This window comes from Suricata suricatta, chromosome 11 (genome assembly GCF_006229205.1).
Source record: "Suricata suricatta isolate VVHF042 chromosome 11, meerkat_22Aug2017_6uvM2_HiC, whole genome shotgun sequence".
In the NCBI taxonomy this organism is placed as follows: domain Eukaryota; kingdom Metazoa; phylum Chordata; class Mammalia; order Carnivora; family Herpestidae; genus Suricata; species Suricata suricatta.
In genome coordinates, this window is record NC_043710.1 from 15721213 (window position 1) to 15742703 (window position 21491).

Consider the following 21491-nt stretch of genomic DNA (forward strand, 5'->3'; position numbering starts at 1 on the left):
AAAAATTGTATCAATGAGTCACACAGGATAAATCACCCACCAACTTCTTGGGACCTTCTTGGGAATAATCTAGAAAAGCAGAACACAATCCTATTCTGGACTCTATAATATCTCAGCCAAGAACCTCACCCTATTGCTGTCCAGATCCACCAGCCATACATCATCGGGCATTTTGAAGTCCAGTTTGTAGAGGAAGAAGCTGGCAGGGACCCCAATGATGTACGGAGTTGGAGCCAGCAGTAGCTGTAGGGAAAAAAAAAAAGAGGGTAAGAAGCAAAAACTAAACCTATTTTGATCATTTATTGAATCAGGATTTTTCTAGATGAGGAAATGGAGGTCCACAATCTCTTTTCCAAAACTCTTGAGGCTAGATATGTTTTAGTATTCACAATTTTTCAGACTTTAGAACGGTGACAGTGTATATTCTGTACATTAGGCAACACCTACATCAGCATAGCCAGTAGCCTATAATGATTAACATTTACTTTGAAAAGTAAAAACCATAAATAACACAGGCTTTGCCATCAAATCAGCTCAAAGTTGGGTCATGTTTTGCAGACACAGAAGTTATAAGGAATTGAAGACCCGTATTGATTTACAACTTCTTGGCATTGAGCGTTCTCCCTCAGAGCTGGCCAGAGTTGGAAGACAGAGGTGACAAAGCCAGAAGCACTTGGAACTCACCTGTTCTGCTGATGCCATGCAGGTGGGCAGCAGTGGGATTACAGGAAACATATACTCCAATGGGTAGATCATCGCCACAAATGCCATCACGGACATAGAAAGGGCATTGTAGTCTCGGGACTGTAGCACCACCTGCCACGAGCCAGACCATAGGATCAGTCAACAGCCTAAATATGGTTTATGGGAAAACCGTTTCCAACGCTACAATTTAATTTCCATTTCACCGTGCATAGGGCTTGATGAACATGGTTTCCACGACCTTCCCTACCTCATGCCTTACTTTTCTGGCTCTTGTTCCCCCAATTCCAAGTCTGCTCATCAGACTAGAACTACTGATATTTCCAGAGAATTAGTTCAGTCTACCTAAGGATAATTGAACTGAGTGGCAAACCGTCTGAATACATCCCACCGAGAGTATCTTAATTCAACCCACACCTACTGAGTATTGCTGTCTATCTGGCTTCATGTTACCTCCTAGAGACAAAAAGAAGAAAAAGATGGAGTCCCTGTCCTCAAAGATCTAAAGAGCTGGCTCTCTCACCTTGTGCTCTAACAGGATGCAGGTCAGCACCTGAAGACAGGCCTCTACACCCAGAAGTTCCAAGGGAAGGTGCAGTGGGAAATCCACTAGGGTGAACCGAGAAGGGTCTGGAAGAGCAAAGGTCAGTGCCTGTTGGAGCTCCTGGGGGAGGACTTCGATGTCTACTCGCTTCTGCCCAGAAACAGGCACCGGGGAGCGCAGCAACCGATAGATCCAGGCCTCAATCTCTCGAAGGTCATGCAGAAGGGCACTTGACTTCTCCTCGACTAGCAATGATCCAGTAAAGATGCGCCACATAGTGTCCCTGAGGAGCAGACAGCAGGAAAACCGACGCATAAGCACCAGGAGCTGATACCTCAAAGCAACCCAATGTAACCGCAGAGAGTAAAATGCTGACAACTGAGAAAGTCCATCCTTCAGGCTCAGCTAGGACCAGAGAGAATATACAAGGGTGAGAACAAGCATAAGAATGTATACACAGCAGGACTTACTGTCCTGCCTGCCATGAAACGTCAAACTCCAAACATTACTGTGGTAGGAAGTCTAACTCTGCAGCTGACTTTCGCTTGGAAAGGGCTAACACAAAAATGCTTAAACGAGTATGAAAGATCTCAGGCCTTTTTTTTTTTTTTTTTTTTTTTACAGAAGTTTATTCTTAAATGTACAACAGAATATAAGACAACACTTCATTCTAGCTCTATGAAGAACCTCAGGTTTTAGAGGAAACTTCCTGCCCCTCACACGCCAATTATTCCTCATCCCTAACTGCTTCCCTCTCTTTTGACCACCAGTGGCAAAGTGTACCTTTGTATGCCTCGAGGGATGCCGAGCTTCTTGCCCAGCAGCCGCTCACTGCAGCAGTCCACCAGACGCTTGAGGGTGTACAGGCATTCTCGGAAGGTGGAGAAGAAGGGGTAGTGGCTGAGTACGCACAAGGATGTCAGAGTACTGTTGCGGGAGCGGCTTCCTGCCTTGGCCCGGGGTTTGCCCCGAGGAGATGGACTCACATCAGGGGCGGAGTCAGCACTGGGAGGCTGCAGGGACAAGCCACTTTCCGAGCTCTCGGTACCAACTTCTTCTGTGGCGCAAGTGGCACGGGGGCCTTCCTTGCCGCGGGACCCTGCCCCACCTTCCCCCTTCTCCTTAGGCATTCGCTTCTGGAAGGAGCGGTAGAAGTTAACACAGATGCCATATCGAGTGACGCCAGTGTCCTTGTCAGTGAGGGTGAAGACGAAAGAAGTGTCATCCCGCAGGCTCATGCGCCGCTGCCGCACACTCAGACAGCCCTCTGGCTGGCAGAAGAACACGACGTCTGGGGGCAAGGGAAACTCTGCATGGTCCTCCAGTGGGTATCGCCGGAGCAGTTCAGGAGTCTGGGCCACACTATCACTGCTCGGGTGCCTGAAGAATATAAAGATAAATTCAGCAGCCTGGAGGGATAGGACGTTGTTTCAAATTTTAGCCACAGTGCAGAAATAAAGCTCAAAATGCTATTTTGGATAAAGTGACCTAACTGCACGACCTTGGGAAACTTGGGTGCTGCTTGCCACATTTAGCTGGGGGGCTAAATGAGGTCTGTACTCTCATGAAGACACCTATCCTGAAATGCAAGGAAAATTGCAGCCACAGAGTTATCAGTAATACCTTAAGATTATTAGCACTTTTAAAAGGTGTATTAGCTAACAAATTACCAAAAGAGCATATGTAGGTTGAGAAAGGGCACCACTTTTTTTTTTTTTTCAAAACAAGGAAACTGAAGTATAGAGTATATCTGCCCAAGAACACAAAGATGCTAGGATAAGGGCAATTTTGTTCTGTCTCTGTTCCTCTGGGCCAATGCTCTCAATCCACCTGACTGCTGTTTTCACTACTGGCATCAATGTTCCCATGAGGGTGAAAAACAGAGGAAGAATGATATACGCAAAGCAATGTGGGCATGGGGAAGGGGGTAATTACAGATGTTGTGGTTATCCCAAAAGACAAGACAAAAAGCAGTCTCTTCTTGGTTACCTGGCCCCTACAATCACTAGATAGTCAAGTAACCGAGGACAGAATTTCTTCTTTTGCACCATGGCTCCAATGCATCAGTTCATCTCAGAGAAACTTCAAGGCACCACACAGGAGTCAATGTTCCCAGGAGGATTTCTGATATTATCTGCAAATTTAAGTCCAATAGGAAAAAAAGTACTGATAAGATCCACTGCTGTGCATAAAGGACTCCTCCTCCTCCTCAGCTTCATTCCAGCCAGGGTCATTGGTCAGAAGGCCTTTAATTTTAGTAGTAAAGGTGGGGAAACATGACACTTCCTAGGCTAGAGCTTGGTCTGGGCTTTTGAACTCACAGGGACAAATGTCAAGAAGTAAAATAGGGGCACCTGGGTGGCTCAGTCAGTTAAGTGTCCAACTCTGGATTTCTGCTCAGGTCATGTGGAGCCTGCTCAGGATTCTCTCTCTCTCTCTCTCTCTCTCTCTCTCTCTCTCTCTCTCTCTTTCTCTGTCTCCCTCTCTCTCTGCCCCTCCCCTGCTCAAGCTGGCATGCACCTGTGCTTTCTTTCTCAAAATAAATAAATAAACTTTTTAAAAAGTAGGATAAATAATGGCTCACTTCACCATCCCCACAAACCAGTCCATTTCCAGCCTCACTCTTGGTGCTCTGTTTCTGAAAAACAGAGCCAGTTAGTCTAATCGGGACTGTCATTATGATAATTAGAACTAAGTCACTTCTAGGACAGCTCCAGGTTGAATCAGTATCAAACCAGACTTAAATCAGTACTAATCTATACTCCTAGCTCTAGATGAGAACCTAACTATTTTCTATATCAAAATGCTGCATTCAGCTTCATGTAAAACTACCATATAAATTGTACACTTAATGCGCTGAGACGGTAACAACAGTGGGCTGCTGTACCCTGTGCAATCTCAGATGAAGAACATCCATGCCCTAACTGCTTCACCTACACCATTTTTCTTCCCTCTTCAAGTAAGAAAGGGGCTCGTTGGCTACCGCTACTAGCTCTGCCCTTGGTGCTGAATCATAGTCTTTTTTTTTTTTTTTCCTCTATTCTAGTCCTAGGATTGGAATCAGTGATACAATACACACAGATGAGACTCTGTCCTTCTATCTCTTATAGAAATTAAGAATTAGATGCTCAGAGGAATTTCTAAACCATAGACCAAAAATCAGGAAGAGCTTACATGGTCTTAATTATAATCTATATCCTGCTGGGGCTCCATACACTTCTCTAAATAAAATGTTTCACTCCACTACAAGCTATCATCAGTGCATACAGAGTTCTACCTCTGTGCTCCACATGGCCACACTAGGACCACTGTGCACACAGGTATTCCCAGTGCACTACACACACACACACACACACCACTCTCTTCTCTGCTGCACTTCCATACACAAGCATGCATGCTCCCTGTATGTTTAAGATTCTATTTGATTTAGATAATGAGAAGTTCTATCTTTTTTCTTCCCTACTTAATAATAAATAGATGGCTCTGCAATACCTCTCAAATCCTCAAAATACTGCTCCCTCCCTTCTGTTGCTCCCAATAGAGGACCTGCAGGTAATAGGATTCGGTTTTGTCTCCATGGCGACTCTGGCTCCCAGAACTATTTATAGCATAGCCACAGCCCCTCCCCTGCTTGGTGACCGCACAGTGCTAGCAGCTGCTACTCCAGAGTCAGCCAGGGTCCATAACAATTCATTCTCTTTGAATCTAGGGACACGTCTTCCCCTGGCAGCACCTGCTAATTATTAGGTTATCTTCTTCCCACCTATCTTTAGTTTGCACTTTGTCCTAGTTCTGGATTCTGAGAAATGTCTTCTTTCTACCAAAACAAGCTTCTAAGCATGCCATATGCTCATTTCTAGGTATCACTAACATCCAAAAAGTCCTTTGGTTTTCTCCAGTGCCACGGAGTCATGAGCATACTGCAGAAGGTGGGACACTGTTATATAGTTGATTTCAACTCCTCCCAAGCAGAGTAAGAAAGGGAGGGGAATAGAGAAATGAAAAGGGACATGGGTAAAAGCATAATTTGTCCTACAGTTATGTACAAAATGCTAAGGATGAGAGCCAAAGTATCTTACGGTAAAACAGAATTTACAGGACCGGAGCTCAAGGCTAAGCCTTGAAATCTATGTTTACACTGAAAATCAAGAGCCATTTCCTGCCAAAAAAAAATCTCAAGTATCACACACCTGAAGTATCTTCTACTGATATGTTAAGGCAGCAGGCCTCTAACCTTGGTGGGATTCCAGCCCTCCCATTGAGAAGCATTTGATAAACCTCAAGTCATTATCATGCTCTACAATGTTCATGTCCCTCCAGAGCCACAAGGACCCTGAGATCTTATGACTCTTGTAGAACTATTGATAGGTTAGACGCTAAGCCACACTTCATATCTCATCAATAGCCATTACCTCCCAGTTATTCAGATTGCAGAGCGAACCAAGGCTTTTCTCTTCATTCTATCTCCTCTCCACATAACATCACCTATCACTCACACCCTGTCTTCATACCAACCCAGGCTCAGACTCTGCCTCTTGCCTCAACCATGTTTACCAACGGGGAGCCCCTGGTTCCCAGCTCCTATATTCCAAAGGCATCAAGCCCCCAACGCATACCTATCTGCCGAAGTCCTATATCACCATCCACTCCATCCAGATGCAGATTTGGAATCCACAGACGTTTAAGTTCTCTATGTTTTTTCGGCCTACAAATGGCCACGTTAACCAACCCTTTGGATTCCTCCCTCGTTTGGGGCAGAATGTCATAGTAAAACCACAGGAACCGAAGAGCGATATGACATCTTTGCTGACGTGAGCACAACAGGAGGCTCGCTCGCCTCCTACCCAGGCAGTGACCTTGCAAGCGCATCAGCACAGACCGGTAAGCGTTGGGGAGAACGAGAGCAATAAGGCAGGCAAAAGGCAGGGTCAGGGAAGAGGGGGGTACAGGAAGAGGAAGAATTTAAAGATGCCCGAGGATGGGGAGGGAAGCAGTTGCAGGAAAGATTAAATGGTGTCTCGACTCTGCAACAAGCAGTTTTGAAACACCCACCTCCCAATTTCTTTTTCCCCCAAAGAACCAAACATGGTCTCCTAATCGTGATCAAATGTAAGGTGCACACACACATACACACACGCGCGCGCGCCAGCTGCTTATCCCGGCTCGGCCCCCGGGCTGGACAGCTCTGCCCGCCCCCTCACCTGCTGGACAGTTCTCGCCCGCCCCCGCCCGCCCGGCAGGAATGGAGCCCAGCCGCGGCGCGCCGGGTCAGGCAGCCAGCACCGGATCGGTGGCCCGGAGCGCCGTCACTTCTAGCCCCGCCCCCTTCCCTACGGCTCCCCTTCCTCTCCAGACCCCACGCCCCCCTCCACACACACTCCTTTAAGTCTTCCTCAGAGGCCGATTTCCCCCATAACCCCTGTTTCCTGCCAGAGCCCGTTCCCCCTCACCCCAGGGAGTCCAGTCCCAAATCCCCTTCCAGGACCCCCGAGTGGCCCGGACCTTCCTACCTCCCGAGCCTCGGGGAACCGGCCAGGCCCAGCCAGACTGCCCCTGGCAGCTGAGCGTCGGTCGCACGCCGGCGCGGTTTCCAGCTCGCGCCAGTTCCGTGTCTGCCCGCGGGGAGGGGGGAACGCGTACCACTCCAAGTCGGTGAGGGAGGGAGAGGTTGAGGGGGTCGGGGGCTGTACCATGCACCACTGGGGGGACAGGGCTGCACCAAGCAGAGTGCTGAAGGGTGGAGCCAACCTCGGGAGCAGGGCGGCAACGCACACACCTATCCGTGTGGGAGTGGGAAGGCGATGGAGAGCGCTGGGCCAGCCCAGCGCCAAGGGTGCCACGGGGAAGACCCAAAGGAATACCTTTTGTTCAGCTTGCACAAAGAGATTTTAATTTGATAAGGTAATAGCGCCCATTTCGATGAAATGTAGATTAATCTGGAAGCGACTCCTCAAGACGAAACTGCTCTTGAGACTTTCCGAGAGTCCCCCACACCTCCCTCTTCCTCCCCCTGCAATCGGCTTGGAAGTGCCCAGCAGCCGGGGCTGCAAAGCCGCTGCCCTGGAGGTGGAGCCTACCAACTCTGGGACGGGGGGGTGGGGGCACCGAGGCCGGAAGGCGCGGCCGCTGTCTCACCTACAAGAGCGCTCGCAGAACGAAGGGGCGTGAACGGTGCCGCGGTGTCCAATGGGAAATGGAGTCCAGCCCTTCCCACAAGCCAAACCCGCAGCAGGGAAGCCTTCCTACCCCGCCCCGACCCCCGCCTTAGGGCACTTTTCTTTCTGTCACACAAGGCCTGGGGCCCTAGAGGATGGACCTTGCGCCTTCTTTTTTAGGTATCAACGGAAAACCTGAGGTATTATGAGCGTGCCCACGAAGACAGGTGCATTACTGGGATGTTAGTTCTGAAAATTCAACCTCTTACACTGGCCCCCATTAGAAAGACAACATAGTCCCACCTGGCTCATTAAAGGGGAAGGGGTCATCTGAGCCTCAGCATTTCATTTATCCTCATGGGGTTGGTAAAAGGAAGTCCCCCCTCACTGCCCAGTCCATCACTTGTGACTGGTCTCTCCTCTGAGTCCGGAAGTAGATTCTAAAGGAGGGTTTCCTCCTCTATGGCTGTGCCTGTGCCCCTACCCCTTCTCTCGTTCTATCTTCTTTTTGGTCTTTCTGTACAGACAGCGCCAGACCTATCAGTGAGGCAGCCCCGAGGCATTTATGGCCAAGCCGCAGTGACAGTGGAGAATTTCTCTTGGGGCCCTGTGGGGAAAACAGGAAGTGGTGGAGGCAGGAGGGGCAGGGCCCTGGAGAACCTTGTGCAAAGTGGCCCCCAGGTTCATCCATTTGGTTGGGTCTGTACAGTCTTCAAATGGAGCACACTTCTAGCAGGACCCTCACTGCCCAGCAGCCACAAAACTCCCAACCCTTTGACTCTCCTTTAATGCCACACAAGGATCTCCTTTGCCCAGCTCCCAGGAATGTTTATCCTTCTTGGTCAGCTCCGCCTGTAGGAGGTAGCCAGGCGCCTCAGCCATCCAGCCCAGAAAACAGAAGATATGGGGGAAGAACAGTCATTCGTGCACATCCCAGATCTCAGAGAGCAGTGGGGGAAGCTTTTTGTCCTGCAGGCGCAGTGCAAACACTTGTTCTGAATGCACACTGCTCAGTGTCCGGAGGCTCACCAGTTTCATTAGCATCCTTGGGAACATCAGCCGGTCCTAGGGAAGGAGAGGGACAAATACAGCTTCTGTCTCTCCCCAGGGAAGGGGGTAAGGGTAGGGGAGTTGTGGGAGAGGTACAGAATAGTCTGTGCAAGATGGAGTCAGGGAAGGATCCTTGAAGGGAAAACAGGTGTGTCAGGGGATAAGCCTGTGGGGAGGAGGGAAAGGGGCACCACAGGAGACTCACATGGGGGTGATGGATGGAGACGTAGGCATGCAGAGCCTCCACGTATGTGTGTTGTAGCCTCTCTACCTGGAGCTGGTCCTGCACGTTGGGCCGGTCTATAGGTCACCAACAGAGTTGAGAAGCAGGTCTGACCAGGGTCTTAGTTCCATACCCTAAATCACAACCCCCAAACAGGGACATGGCCCACCCAGCACCTCCCAAAGTAGCACAACATGGGCTTCCACCCCCACAATTCCTGCCCTTTGGGGCCTGCAGCCCCCCTTGGTGCAAGTTTCTTGCTCTGTTTCCCGCCTGCCCCTCCTCACACCTGCAGAGAAAATGCTGATGGCAATGAGCAGAGCAAACTCGGCATCATTGAGCTGCAGCTCATTCATGGCTCTGGAGAACTCGAAGATGGGGTTGATGAACTCCACCTGCAGCCCTGAAGCAGAAGAAGGGAGGCTGGGGCACGCAGCATGAGCTGCGGGCGCTTCCTTCTCTCCTCCAACTCCTCAACTTTGAGGACCTACTGGGAACTCACGAAGAAGGCTCGAGGCCTCTGCTGTGTAATGTTAGGCAAGTTTCTTAACTTCTCTAAGCCTCATCTGTGAGATGGGAAGCCCAGCTGAACTTGCAAGACTGCAGAGATGGCTGAATGATAAAGCATGCAAAGCACGTAGTGCTGTACCCGGCACACTGGAGGTGCTGAATTCAATGACAAGAATAACTCTGCTATTACTGGCATTCTTTTTTTTTTGTTTAATGTTTATTTACTTTTGAGAGAGAGAAAGACAGAACATGAGCAGGGGAAGAACAGAGAGAAAGACAGAATCCGAAGCAGGCCCCAGACTCTGAGCTGTCAGCACTGAGCCTGACTCGGGGCTTGGCCCCACAAACTGCGAGATCATGACCTGAGCTGAAGTCAGACACTTAACCGACTGAACCACCCAGTTGGCCCTATTATTGGCATTCTTGAGGACCTCACATTACTAGAAATAGAGGCAACTCTTACTTTTGTTTACAAAGAAAACTTTTTCACTGACAATAGGCCTCACTTATTTGAATACTAGAGATAACATGTTTCATATCCCAGCAGGAACACAGCAATAGGGTTGAGGGTATGGACTATGACATCTGACTGCCTGGGTTTGAGTCCTGGCTCTACCATTTATTGGGCTGTGTGACCTCGGGTAAGTTACTTAAGCTCTCTGGGCCTTGGTTTTTCCATCTGCAAAATGGGGATAGTAATAATACCTATCTCGTGATGGATCCTTATAACAACGTGCTTGTTAAGTATATATATGTACTTGTTAAATAAATAATAGATTTTAAAAAATAGAGCCAGTTTTCTTGCTGAGGAGAGTGAAGTTCAACAAACCATGACCTAACGTCATGACATCTAAAGAATACTCCCATCACCCAGTCTCCTCCACTCCACCCTGTCCCCTAAGCTTTCTCAGATTTCTTTTAGCAACTATCTGTAACTTTTCCATTCGAGGCTTCATGGTTAGTCACTTCCTGTACTTTCACCCTGATGTTTATCAAGTGTGCGTTGAGATCTTTAATGGACTAGCCCCATTTTATAAAGCCTTTCTTGGTGAGGTGTTGAGCTCTAACTGTGCTGAACAGCCCCTTTGTACAGAGAGGAGGGGGAGGTTCTGCAGATGGGCTGTGCACCCTTGCCAGGGCGTGCTCATGCTATCAGTCCACATCGTTAGTGGCTGCAGCATACAGTAGTGGATGCACGAAGGGACTGAGACCTGACAAGAGGGCCCTTGGTCCTCCTCCCCAAGACCTCGCTGACGAAAAATAAATGGAAGGCAAACACGGTGGTGTCAAATCTGCTTATAGAAATGAATCTATAAATAGTTGCAGATTCAGATGGCATAAGCCCGCCAGTGCTGTGGGAACACCCAGACATGAGAACGGCGAGGGGTTCAGAAGGAAGGGGGTTAGGGAGGAGGAGGAAGAGGAGGAGGAGGCCATGCTTAGGAACGACTAGGATAAGGACTTAGGGAAAAGGCAGAGAAAAGGAGCAGGGCTGGGTTTTTAAAGCGGAAAAAAAAAGTCCTCAAATTGCCCCATTAGGTGCCTATACACCCCCGCAGCACACCGGGCGCTACAGGAGCCAGGAGATGTGACAGCTCTGCCGTGCTCTGTAGGTAAGGGAGGCCTTTCCAGAAAGCTCAGTGAGTGGCCTGTATTGGACAAGAGGCATATGAGCTGGTCTGAGTCACCAGAAACCAGACAATGAGCTCTGTCCTGGAAACCAGGACCTACCGAACCCCAGAATGGAGTCATAGCATCGGCCCTATTTTACAGACCCACTCACAGGTGTTAAACTAGTTGGTCTCCTGCTGAGCCGAAGTTCCAGGCCCTACAAAACCCCCTCAGCCACCCATTCTTGCCCACCCACTCGCATGACACAAACATTACCAGCAACTGAATATGAGGAAACCAACACTGCTTAGCCTGCAAGCAAGGATCAAAGAGCAGCACTGTGAACTAATCCTTAGAGAAAACTTTCCAGGTGTGATACAGCACGGGGATGGGAGCATCCACTCTTAACCTAAAATGCCCCTAAAGTTGCCATCTTTCAGTTTCTGTTCAACAACTCATCAGAAAAAGCAACTGAAAAAGAGTAGGGGGAAATCGGTCCACATGTTCCTTAAAGGACATGACTGATTCCTTATTAAGTACTAAAAGGCTCGGTGCAAAATCTTTTCTTTAGGCAAAATATCAGGCAGAAGGACAGTATTAAAAAGTTTCTTGTTTTGCTCAAGTTAGGACGAAGGACATTCCTGTGCCTCTCTGTCCCTCCTCCAAGGTGACATTCCCTCAGAACCACTACCTCAGATTCCTTAGAATACTGTTTGAGGACCAATGGCCAAATGCAACAGAGGACAGGGGCCTATTTGGAGCAGCTGAGAGAGGCCGGTCACCGTTCCAACTTTGTCTCTTGGGAAAACAAGAGGAGCCTTCCCTGAACAGCCATCCAAAGCCCAGGCCTGTGTCTCTGTGGTCACTGTGAGCCCAAAGACCAAAACTGTCTCTCCATCCAACCCAATCCTTTTTTGACCTCAGTTCTTACCTGCCTTGGCAAAGTCTTCCCGGTTGTAACTGAAGTCCTTGAGAAAGGTGATACTCTCACTCCCAGGGTTGTACCTCCGAGATGTCTCCAGAAGCATCACCTGCGCACAAGGGCAGACCTCAAACAGGGACTCAGCAAGCAGGAGACACTCACTCCCCACCCGGCTGTCTGGAAGCCCCTGCCGGAGGCAATCCCACCCCGGTCCTCCGGTCACCCCTCGGCCTTGCCAGCCACCTCGATCGCAGAGGTCTTCAGCAGGGCGATCTGGTCCTCCTGGCTGAGCTGCAAGAAGCCAGGCAGCTGCTTGGCGAAATCAACGATCTCCTGCACAGACACGATGGCCAGCTCGGTGAAGTGGGCAAAACGCTGCTGACGGGCCTCTCGGCTCTGGGGATCTGGTGCCATGGGCCAAGGCTACCCAGAAGGGCAAGGACGGAAACACAGACTATACTGAGTCGGATATCAAGAAGCCAACCATGCACTGGGCACAGCCACTGGTCCCCAGCTCCCTCAGTTACCGTGACTCGGAGCCGATCAGAAAAAGAGCGTCTGTTACACTGTTGCTGGGCGGCCACCAGTTTCTCAATCATGCCCCGCTGCTCTGGGCTGAGCTGGGGCAGGACTGGGGGAGGTGAGGACAGCCTTGGGGGCACGGAGGTGGCCTGAGCCTGTTCTTCCTCTTGCCGCTTCAGTTTCTTTAGGCGGATCTGCTCTTCTGACAAGACACCTAAGGATGGGGCCGGATGTGAGGAGGGAAGGAAAGGGGGAGACAGGAAGCAAGGACGGGGCAGAGGGGCAGTTTGAGGCTCCAGAAAAGCAGAGAGTGTTGGGCAAACATATGGAAGAGATTTTAATCTATACTTAGGGACCACGTAGGAAGGCCCTGGGGGCTCAGCTGCCTGTCTACACTCACACCCTGGCACCCCTTTCCCAGCAGCCTCTGCCCCCACTCCTGCCCCCAGGCACTCACACTCTTCCCGCATGCCAGCCTGGCGGCATTTTCGAAGGCGACACTCCTGGCACTTGCGACGCATGTAGGTGTCCATGGGGCAGTGGCCCCCACTGTGGCAGACATAGCGCGCCCCTTTGATGACGCTGCGGCGGAAGAATCCCTTGCAGCCCTCGCAGCTCAGCACATTGTAGTGGAAGCCGGAAGCCTTGTCCCCACACACACTGCACAGCTCATTCCCCAGCATTTTGGGGGCTGGCCCCTTTTTCCGTTTTTGTGGACGGAGCTCTGGGTATAGGGAAGAGCTTTAATGTTCTTCTCCAAGAAAAAAGCTTGGTGCCCAGTTGGCCACTGCCCTGAGCACTCAGTGACCTTCATTCCCTTCCCTGTACACTGTCTAGTCTGTTGTGAGAAACTGCTATTATGTACTAGGTACTGAGCCTTTATATGCATTGATCCATCCTGACAACAGCCATAACAGACAGATACTATTATTAAACTGGTAAGAACAGATGCTACACTTGATCTTAGCCAACAGGCAGAGAAGTGATAATACTGTTATTACTTCTATTTTACAAATAACGAAATTGAGGCTCAGAAAGGCCTAAGGTAGAGACAAAATTCACACTTAGATCACTAAGGTCTAGTTGAATCCAAAGCTTTTGGACGAAACCACGATCTTATCAGGTAAGCGGCCCTAAGCTACTTCTCCCAGATCCAGGGAGCCCTGCCTCCTCCAAATCCAACAGCTCCTCACCTGTAGACTCTGGAGGGGTGTCCACCCCAGGGAGCAGGACTGTGGGCTCTGCTACCTCCAGCCCTGCCCCCAGGGAACCCCCGGCCGATTGGGGTGTGCTGGCTTCCTCCCTGAGGATGCAGTTGCTGCCTCCCAGCGCCTGGCCGCTGGCATCTTGTACATCTGGCTCCCACAGCTCCACTGCAGAGTCTGGCCCCAAAAGAGAGGCACAAGAGGGTCTCTCAGATCTCTTCCATCCACTTCCTCAGTGTCCTTCTGGGAAACTGCAAACTAATCTCTACCCCTAGAGGGCAGCAAAATGTCTGCTCAGGCTTCAGGACGTGGGGGTTCATGTGGGCTTGAGGGCCCACAGTTACAGTCCCCTGTACCTCAATGCCTTAAATGAGGATGTTAACCTCTTTCCCCTCGAGGGGCTGATGGGCATCCATTTCAGAGATCAGACAGAACTCTTCAAAGCCAGTGCTGCTAAGCCCTGGACATGGCAGCTGTTCGCAGCAGCAAGCCCAGACTGAGAAGGAACAGCACCAGAACCGCTGTAGAAGGAGTTTCAGCAGAAGGAGGCAAGCAATACCGAGAACGACTCTGGACTAGTCTCCGGGGGATGGCAGAAGGCCAGTAGTGAGGGAGGCTGATTTCTGAGGGAGGAGAGGAGCTGAGAGGTGGGCTCAGGGCAGAGGCCTGGGATGAAGAAGCTTACCAGGAGAAGCATCAGGCACAGGGGCCTCCAGCCACAAGGACATCTCTTCCTGGAGCCCTGGACATTACCAAGGGACCCTCCTGCAGGAACAATCCATGTTACAGTCTTCAGAACTGGGCTCCTTTCTGGCCTCAGCAACTTTCTCCTGCTGATCCTATCAGCACTAATATTACTAACGTTTACTTGTTGGCTGTATATGTACATATTGGCCTGTCCTACGGCTTCATATGCCTTTTTCTCAATATTCCTATGATGTCATGACTATTCTTTCTTTTTTAAGTTAATTTATTTATTCTGAAAGAGACAGACAGACAGCATAAGCAGGTGAGAGGCAGAGAGAAGGAGAGACAGAATCCCAAGCAGGCTTTGCGTCATCAGCACAGAGCTCCTTGCGAGGCTCAAACTCACGAACCGTGAGATCATAACCTGAGCTGAAAACAAGAGCCGGACGCTTAACTGACTGAGCCACCCAGTGACCCCAATATCATGACTATTCTTAAGCTCATTTTACAGATCAGGAAACTGAGATTCAAAGAGATTAAGTAAATTGCCTATGGCTACACAGTTAGGCAATAGTAGAGCCAAGAGTCCAATTCTGGTCTGATTCCAAGGTCTTAGCTGTCGGCCACCACGCCACTTCTTCTCCCCAAGGACCCTTCCAGGCCATCACAGAGTGGGCACATTTGCCCAGCTTTCATCAGAACCCCTTCCTCTAACTCCAATGAAAGGACAGCACTGGGGACTGCCAAAGTTGGCCAGGACTAGGGCACGGGACGGTGGCTCACTCACACAGTAAAACACTGCTTCTTAGACAACCTCGCTGCTGTCACTTTCCAGGGTCCCAGCACAAGCCTCCTGCTTATGGGAGTGGCCTCAGTTCACAGCCAGGACCCCCCTTCCCCAGAACCCCCCTTCCCCAGAACCCCCCAGGAGTTATGCTGGGACCTAAATAGAATCCCATTGCTGCCTGGGCTGCCATCACCTTCAGTTCTCCCCAGAGACCACTTTCTAAGATCTATAGGGTAACCTCCCTCTCACCCCAGACTCACACACAGAGCCCCAGGCCAGTGCTGAGGAGCAGACCCACCAAATCCCCAGGCCACCGGACTTCCTGGCTGGGACAGTCTCTGGAGCCCCCTTGCTGAGAGAGGAGGATGGTGCAATCCCCTGTCCAGAGGCTTTGCCGGCTGGCGGAGGAGCCGGAGCTGAGCAAGTGAGGGACTGGAGCCCCAGGAAAGAAATGTGGGGAGAGGCTGAGGGGAGGGACTGCTGAGGGGTCGGGCCACTTCTCCTTCCTGTTAGGCAGACTGGAGACGACTGACCAGAACCCTGGCCGCTGTGCCCCACACCCACAGGGCAGCTTCCCCACCATGCTGACTCCTCCCCAGCCCGCCGCCCCTCAGCCCAGCCTCACCCCTGCTCCCCTGCCCCCAACCATGACAATCGCATTTCCCTGTAGACCAGCCCAGTTCCACGTCTCTCCCCTTCCTCTCCTCACCCCGGTGCCTCTTAGCTGCTCTTACAGAAGGACAGCCTCCTAGGCACCCCCACCCCAATCCCGGCAGCCTCCAGAGTTAGTGTTCCCTCCCCTCCATAGACACCTCGTAGAGCAAAGGTCCCTGCACTGCCTGGAATTGCAACATCGAGCCCTAGCCTGCTTTCCCAGCCTCCCTCCTCCTCCCCTGCCTCTGGGAAGGGGCCAAAAAACTCTCCCCAGTAGCCCCGGGCCTCAGCCAAGCTGGTATAACACCAGGGGTGGAAAGGCAGGTGCTTTTCCTTCCAGGGAATCTCTGAATGTGGGTGTTCTGCAGGGGCCCACCGAAATGTGAAGAGGCCAGGAGAGAGAGGAGGAATGGCAGGCCTGGCATGGAGGTAGGGGTGGAGATGGTAGGTGACTTAGGCGCCAGCCCAGGATGGACTTGGGAAGGTATGCAGGTGCTCATATCTGGGAACCGTTCCATCTGAAGTGAATATAGGTTCTAACCAGGGTGCCCTGAGACCATAGTTGTAGCTGTCCTGCCCTGTTGCCTGAAACATGAGATACATCTCTGAAAGCGGATACCGTGTTTAATTGATTTTTATCTCCCCTGTAGCCCATGGAACAGGGTCTAGCATAAAGTAGGCAACAGAGAAGGTACTATGTTCCTGTTTCTTAAATAAGAAAAATAATATGATCCTCTTCTGTACCTGTTAACTCTAGTCAATTTCATCTCCTCATGTTCTTTAGCACTTAAGCTCTGGGCTCTGGTTTTGGGTTTACATCCTGGCTCTGTCTCTGCCTTTTATTAGCTGTCTGATTGTGATTAAATAAGGTACATAATGTTTCTGAACTAATTTACCTACCTTTAAAATACGGATGATAATAATGGTTTTAGCTACGTAAGGTTGTCACGAGAAGCAAATGACACATCATAGCACAATGTCTGGCACATAGTAAGTGTTTAAGAAATGGTAGCAGCTATCATTAACTTCCCAATCCTTTCATGTATGGGTCTTCCCATCACCTGGAATCTTACACCATGAACCTTCCAGTGCTTGTTTCACTATCTCTTTTGGTTCTTAAAGCAACCTCAAGAGGGACAGGGGGTAAAGAACATGAGTACCATTTTACAGAGAACACTGAGCTCATGGGAGAGCCTTTTCCCAGACCACACACAGTTGGTGACCAAGCTGGGATCAGGATCCAGATGTCCTCACTCCAGTGAGCACTACTGTGCTCTTTCTTTCTCTTGGCATTGGAGTCCAGGATGCTCCTGTCTGGTTGTTTCTCAGGTCGGCTGGACCCATGAAGCACTAAGATAGATGGAAGGAGCTAGGGTTGGTGGGCTGCTGTGGGAGAGACAGCAAGCCCTGAGGATGCTTCAGTCCAGATGTGGGAGGCTGAGGTTACTGCTGGTTGTTCACCCCCTGCCCTGCTCCCAGTTTCCTGCTCACAGGCTCTTCCTGTTTTGCTGTGAACTCCAGTTCCCATGGGCCCCACATTAAAGGATAGGAGGACAGAGGGCCAGGGCAGGCAGCCAGGGGGATGGAAACAGATGAACGGGCACCAGGGAAGAGAGGAACGGGGACCCAGCAGACAGAGGGTGTGGCAGAACAGGATGGGAGAAGGCCAGGGAAAGCAGAAACAGAGAGCTTGGTGAGAGATGGGAGGAAGCACGGGGTGGGGCGGGTGGGGTGGGGGGAGCGGAGGCTTGAGAAGACAGCAGGCTGGGTGGTGTTGCAAAATCTGCCCATGTATTCACTTTCACATTTAAGAAAAGCCCCTCTGACACCCCCCCATCTCAAAGTTCTGCCTCCAGCTTTGGCTCTTGTTCCCCCTTATCACAAGGTCATCTTTTCATGAGGCCACCACCCTTGTCTGAACATCTCTGAGTCATGAGCACAAGGCTCTCCATTCCTCTGGTACATCTTCCTTTCCAGATTTTCACAAGGCCTCAGCTGTCCTGGAAAAGCAGACACCAGGGACTCCAACCCCTGGGAAACTGAAACTGTTCTGTCCCAACACCCACATCATCCACCCAGTTCCCTCCTCTGCCTTCCCCCACCCAAGGAGCTTCAGCATGGGATAGTCAGAGATGCCACTGAAACACCTGGATACAAGAACTTGGGATGTAACCTTAGTCTGGGGCTTGATGACCTACCTTCTGGGAGTTGGAAAAGGCCTCTCTCATCTACTCCTGATCCTCAGCTCTCTCTCCTGACACCCCAGTCTCTCTGCAGTCCAGGGCCTGAGACCACACACAAGCCCCATCTGGAGCCCTTTTGACCCAGGCTAGCGCCAGCTGCTGAGCAAGCAGATCAGGGCGCCATCTCCTCCAAACCAGGGAGTCAGCTCCTTTATCTCAAGTAGAAGAGGAGGAAGCATTGCCAGTGCTTTACCACCAGAGTTACCCTTCCAGGTTAGAGGGGTTCAGGAGCCTCCCCCCATGAAGAGGGGAAGGGAGAGGAAAATGGGAAAAGACCAAAACCTGCGGGCATGATCATCCCCAAAGTTTCTGCAGACCAACCACTGGGACTTCTCCCCCAAACCAGAGCAGGTAGTCAGGTGATCAGCAGCTGGGGTCCCATGTCTCACTTTGTCTGACCCACCCCCACAGCATGGTCCTATTAGCCCACAGGTACTAGGGGCAAAGCCTCCCAGTGCCATGTTTCTTTCCCAGCCTCCAATGTTTCTTTGGCTCCATGAGGATCCTAGAACCTTTGGGGATTTTCCAGGTCACATCTGTGACCCCTAGAACCTCCAGAGGCTTTTCCTTGCAGCAAAGGGAAACTTGAAGCAAAAACAGAGGAGCATTCAGCAGTCCACTGTCATATGTACTACTTGATAATTCCCCTGAGTATGCAAATTCCCATGAAGCAGGCCACAAGGTACAGTCTGGAGGAACAGACTAAGGAAACTGATTTTTGCTCATTCGGGAAAGATGCTGAGTGCAGAGGGCGTCTTGCAGGCACTCAAACAACTTCTGCCCAATTTCCCAATCATGAGATAGACAAGAACCCAGGAATTTCTGCTTCCCAGGTTTATGAGTTCAGAGATAATATAGAAGGCAGAAAGGAGAAAAGTAACACTTACTACATATATTTATCTCTACATGTATTATTTTATGTATCATCACATATAACCCCAAGAGATAGTTACTAGCAAGTGGGTAACTATCAAATTTGAATACAGGTATAGCTGACTCAAAAGCTCAAACTCAAAATCAAACAAATAAGAAAACACACCTCACTCCATTACACAAAACAGCCTCCCCAGATCGACAAAATTATTAACTCACCTGGATTTAGGTTTGCTTCTGACAACACAGTGGAACAGTGGTTTCCAAACCTGGTCTCATTTTCAGAGATTCTCATTTATTTGATCAGAGATCAGCCCATGTAGCCATCTATCTGTCAATCCATCTACACACCTATTTTTTTGCATCTGTATTTAGGAACAAAGGTATGTAGACTACAGAATCATCTGGTAGAAAATATGCAGGAGCTAGGGGTCAAGAAACCGGGGCTTACATGGCGCCTGGGTGGCTCAGTTGGTTAAGCATCTTTTGATTTCAGCTCAGGTCATGATCTCACAGTTCGTGAGTTCGAGCCCTGCTATGGGCTCTGTGCTGATGGTGCAGAGCTTGCTTGAAATTCTCTCTCCCTCTCTACCCTACTTGTGTGCGCGCTCTCTCTCTCAAAATAAATTAAAAAACAAAACAAAACAAAAGAGGGCTCAGCTCTTGGTTCTACCATGTACTTGTGCTATAATCTTCACCCTTCCTGGATTTCTCACTACAGAAATGGAACTAGGATCTGCTCCATCAATCCCTCCTACATCGGATACTTGCAGACACAAAGGATACAGGCATACTTGAGAAAGTGGGAACAAAAGCAAAAGCTGAATTTGCTCTACTCACCAAAATTTAGTGAGCCCAAGATTTACATTCTTTTTTTTTTTCCTCCAAGATTTACATTCTGAAATCACAAAGGCCTGGGTATGTTGCAAGGCTATGTCCCCGTAAGAGTTATGGGGCATTTAGCCATGCTCCATTCAATCCAACCAATGTGAAAAGGTTTTGTTAGAAATCTCTTTATTGAAGGCATTTGGGGGCCACCAAATATGGCTTAGCAACCTAGGTTGAGTAGCCTGTGAGAAATAGCCCATTATAAAGACTATTTGGGAATCCGAAAACTTGAGTTTTAATCCCTTCTCCTAAACTCTGTGACCTTGGACAAATCACTTCCTCTCTCTGGGTTTGTTCTCTTATCCTTTTAAAGTAAGAGGATTAGGCTGGATCAAAGATTCAAAAATGCTGAATGAAGAAAACTACTGACCATCTTCATGAACCTGTTGGGATTATATGCAAAATTCCATTTGTGTGTGGACATTTTTTCTGGAAGACAGGAGACTAAATTTTCATCTGATTCACAAAGGTGCTGTGACTAAGAAGATTAAGAACGGTTTGACTACCCATCCTTCAGCTCTCAATTTCTATTCACTCCTCCATAACAATTTTGAAAGGTATATAAAAATAATTGGATCTGGAGCCATAGGGCAAAATAATGATCCTGCTTTCTCCCATAGTTTTTTTAAACATTTATTTATTTATGAGAGACAGAGTCAGAGCATGAGCAGGGGAGGGATACAGAGACACACACAGAATCTGAAGTGGGTTTTAGGCTCAAATCTACAAACCATGAGATGATGACCTGAGCCGAAGTCGGATGTTTAACCCACTGAGCCACGCAGGTGGCCCAAGTTGTTGTTTTAACATTTCTTTACTTTTGAGAGAGGGAGAAAGACCATGAGCAGGGGAAGGGCAAAGCCAAGAGGGAAGCAGAGAATCTCAAGCAGGCTCTGCACTGTCAGCACAGAACCAGACATGGGGCTCAAGCTCACCAACCATGACATCACTGCCTGAGTGGAAATCAAGAGTCAGACCCTTAACCAACTGAGCTGCCCAGGCACCCACTTCTCCCATATAGTTGTGATCAGGTTTTATTTCTCCAACCATCTGAGGTGATTTGCTTCCCGTGGGCAGATCTGAATCAAAGCATCCCAGAGGCCTGTGATCCTGGAGTCATTCCAAGCTCAGTCACAAAGCGCTGCGGCCAAATTGGCTGCACCTGGATCCTAATGGCCAATGCCAAGAGGGCCTCTGCTTCTGTGGAAACTACACGTACTCCACTTTATGATACGCTCCTTTCCCTTATCCTTATATATCTCCCCATTGGTCTGAAGTTCCTCACCTATGAATCCACTGCTTTGATTCTGCAAAGTCTGAACGTACTGTGCAACATTCCTTTTGGAAGAGGCATGACTTCTTAGAAGACATCTAAAATTCGGAAGTGGACGGGTGGGAGGGCAGGGTGGAAGGGAAAGTGAAAGGTCTCTTGGAGCTTTGCTCAAAGGCAAGAGCAAGTAGGTTACACTGGGACCAACCTCAAGGACACAGGGAGTCCAAAGAACTGTTGACACTCTATGCCCTGCACCAACAAGGCCTCTCTCGGGAACAGGGCCAAGGATCAAATTCCACCACAAGGCAGGGGCGTGGAGACGGGCGCCCTACACTTCCCAACTCTCGCCCCAATTCTGCAGCGGCTCCGGCTGAGCTCAGGCCTGGCGGCACCCTGGCCCGAGGGGGCGCTCGCTCTCCCATACACTGGCCCACAGCAGGCGCCACCTTGTTACAGGGTCTCCGCGGCAGATGCCAACCGGCGCTCAGGGCTCTCTTTATCAAGACGAAGTCTTCAGCTCCTTCTGCCACTGGAGGTCGCGCTACACTCCCACGCTCCTCCGCCACGGCCACATCGCGAGGCACCTACACGCATTCCCTCCCAGATTCCTCTTTCTCCCACCATCTCTGCCCCTCCTTTAGC

The 21491-nt window shown here is 49.9% G+C and overlaps 2 protein-coding genes and 1 pseudogene across 31 annotated transcripts in view; all 3 read right to left on the reverse strand.

The window, feature by feature from the left end:
• The window catches only part of MADD (MAP kinase activating death domain), a 41287-nt gene extending 33412 nt beyond the window's left edge, over positions 1-7875 (reverse strand). For 16 of the 25 annotated variants that reach the window (XM_029957086.1, XM_029957093.1, XM_029957084.1 and 13 more), the window contains exons 1-6: positions 6757-7038; positions 3236-3380; positions 2030-2626; positions 1226-1529; positions 685-816; positions 130-243 (exon numbers count right to left, since the gene is read on the reverse strand). In XM_029957086.1, coding sequence (XP_029812946.1) covers positions 130-243; positions 685-816; positions 1226-1529; positions 2030-2626; positions 3236-3297 — 1209 coding nt within the window. In that variant the 5' untranslated portion in view covers positions 3298-3380; positions 6757-7038. Of the gene's footprint in view, positions 1-129; positions 244-684; positions 817-1225; positions 1530-2029; positions 2627-3235; positions 3381-5862; positions 6071-6756; positions 7040-7107 lie in introns of those variants that run through there. The other 9 variants (XM_029957097.1, XM_029957096.1, XM_029957095.1 and 6 more) reach the window with 4 other exon arrangements.
• A 295-nt stretch (positions 7876-8170) lies between these two features.
• Positions 8171-21487, reverse strand: NR1H3 (nuclear receptor subfamily 1 group H member 3). Of its 6 annotated transcripts, none has more exons than XM_029957107.1 (10): positions 20862-21487; positions 14130-14209; positions 13433-13621; positions 12697-12963; positions 12245-12453; positions 11961-12140; positions 11727-11826; positions 8964-9077; positions 8657-8751; positions 8171-8466 (listed from the first exon to the last, which is right to left on the reverse strand). In XM_029957107.1, exons 2-10 carry the CDS (start codon positions 14170-14172, stop codon positions 8320-8322), a joined length of 1344 nt encoding a protein of 447 aa, XP_029812967.1. In that variant the 5' UTR covers positions 14173-14209; positions 20862-21487; the 3' UTR covers positions 8171-8319. The 6 variants fall into 6 exon arrangements, with proteins under 6 accessions (XP_029812967.1, XP_029812966.1, XP_029812965.1 ...); XM_029957106.1 differs by lacking the exon at positions 20862-21487 and adding an exon at positions 15217-15446; XM_029957105.1 differs by lacking the exon at positions 20862-21487 and adding an exon at positions 15179-15446.
• LOC115272941 lies at positions 13103-13226 on the reverse strand (annotated as a pseudogene).
• Positions 21488-21491: the final 4 nt, after the last annotated feature.

What these genes read in the sequence shown, in the direction of transcription:
- NR1H3 (XM_029957107.1), bottom strand. Translation starts at nt 14,172, where the DNA reads ATGTCCTTGTGGCTGGAGGCCCCTGTGCCTGATGCTTCTCCTG. An exon ending in GGCTGGCATGCGGGAAGAGT is followed by an intron (nt 12,454 to 12,696) that starts GTGAGTGCCTGG and finishes CCCCATCCTTAG; the next exon opens with GTGTCTTGTCAGAAGAGCAG. An exon ending in TGAAGACCTCTGCGATCGAG is followed by an intron (nt 11,827 to 11,960) that starts GTGGCTGGCAAG and finishes CCTTGTGCGCAG; the next exon opens with GTGATGCTTCTGGAGACATC.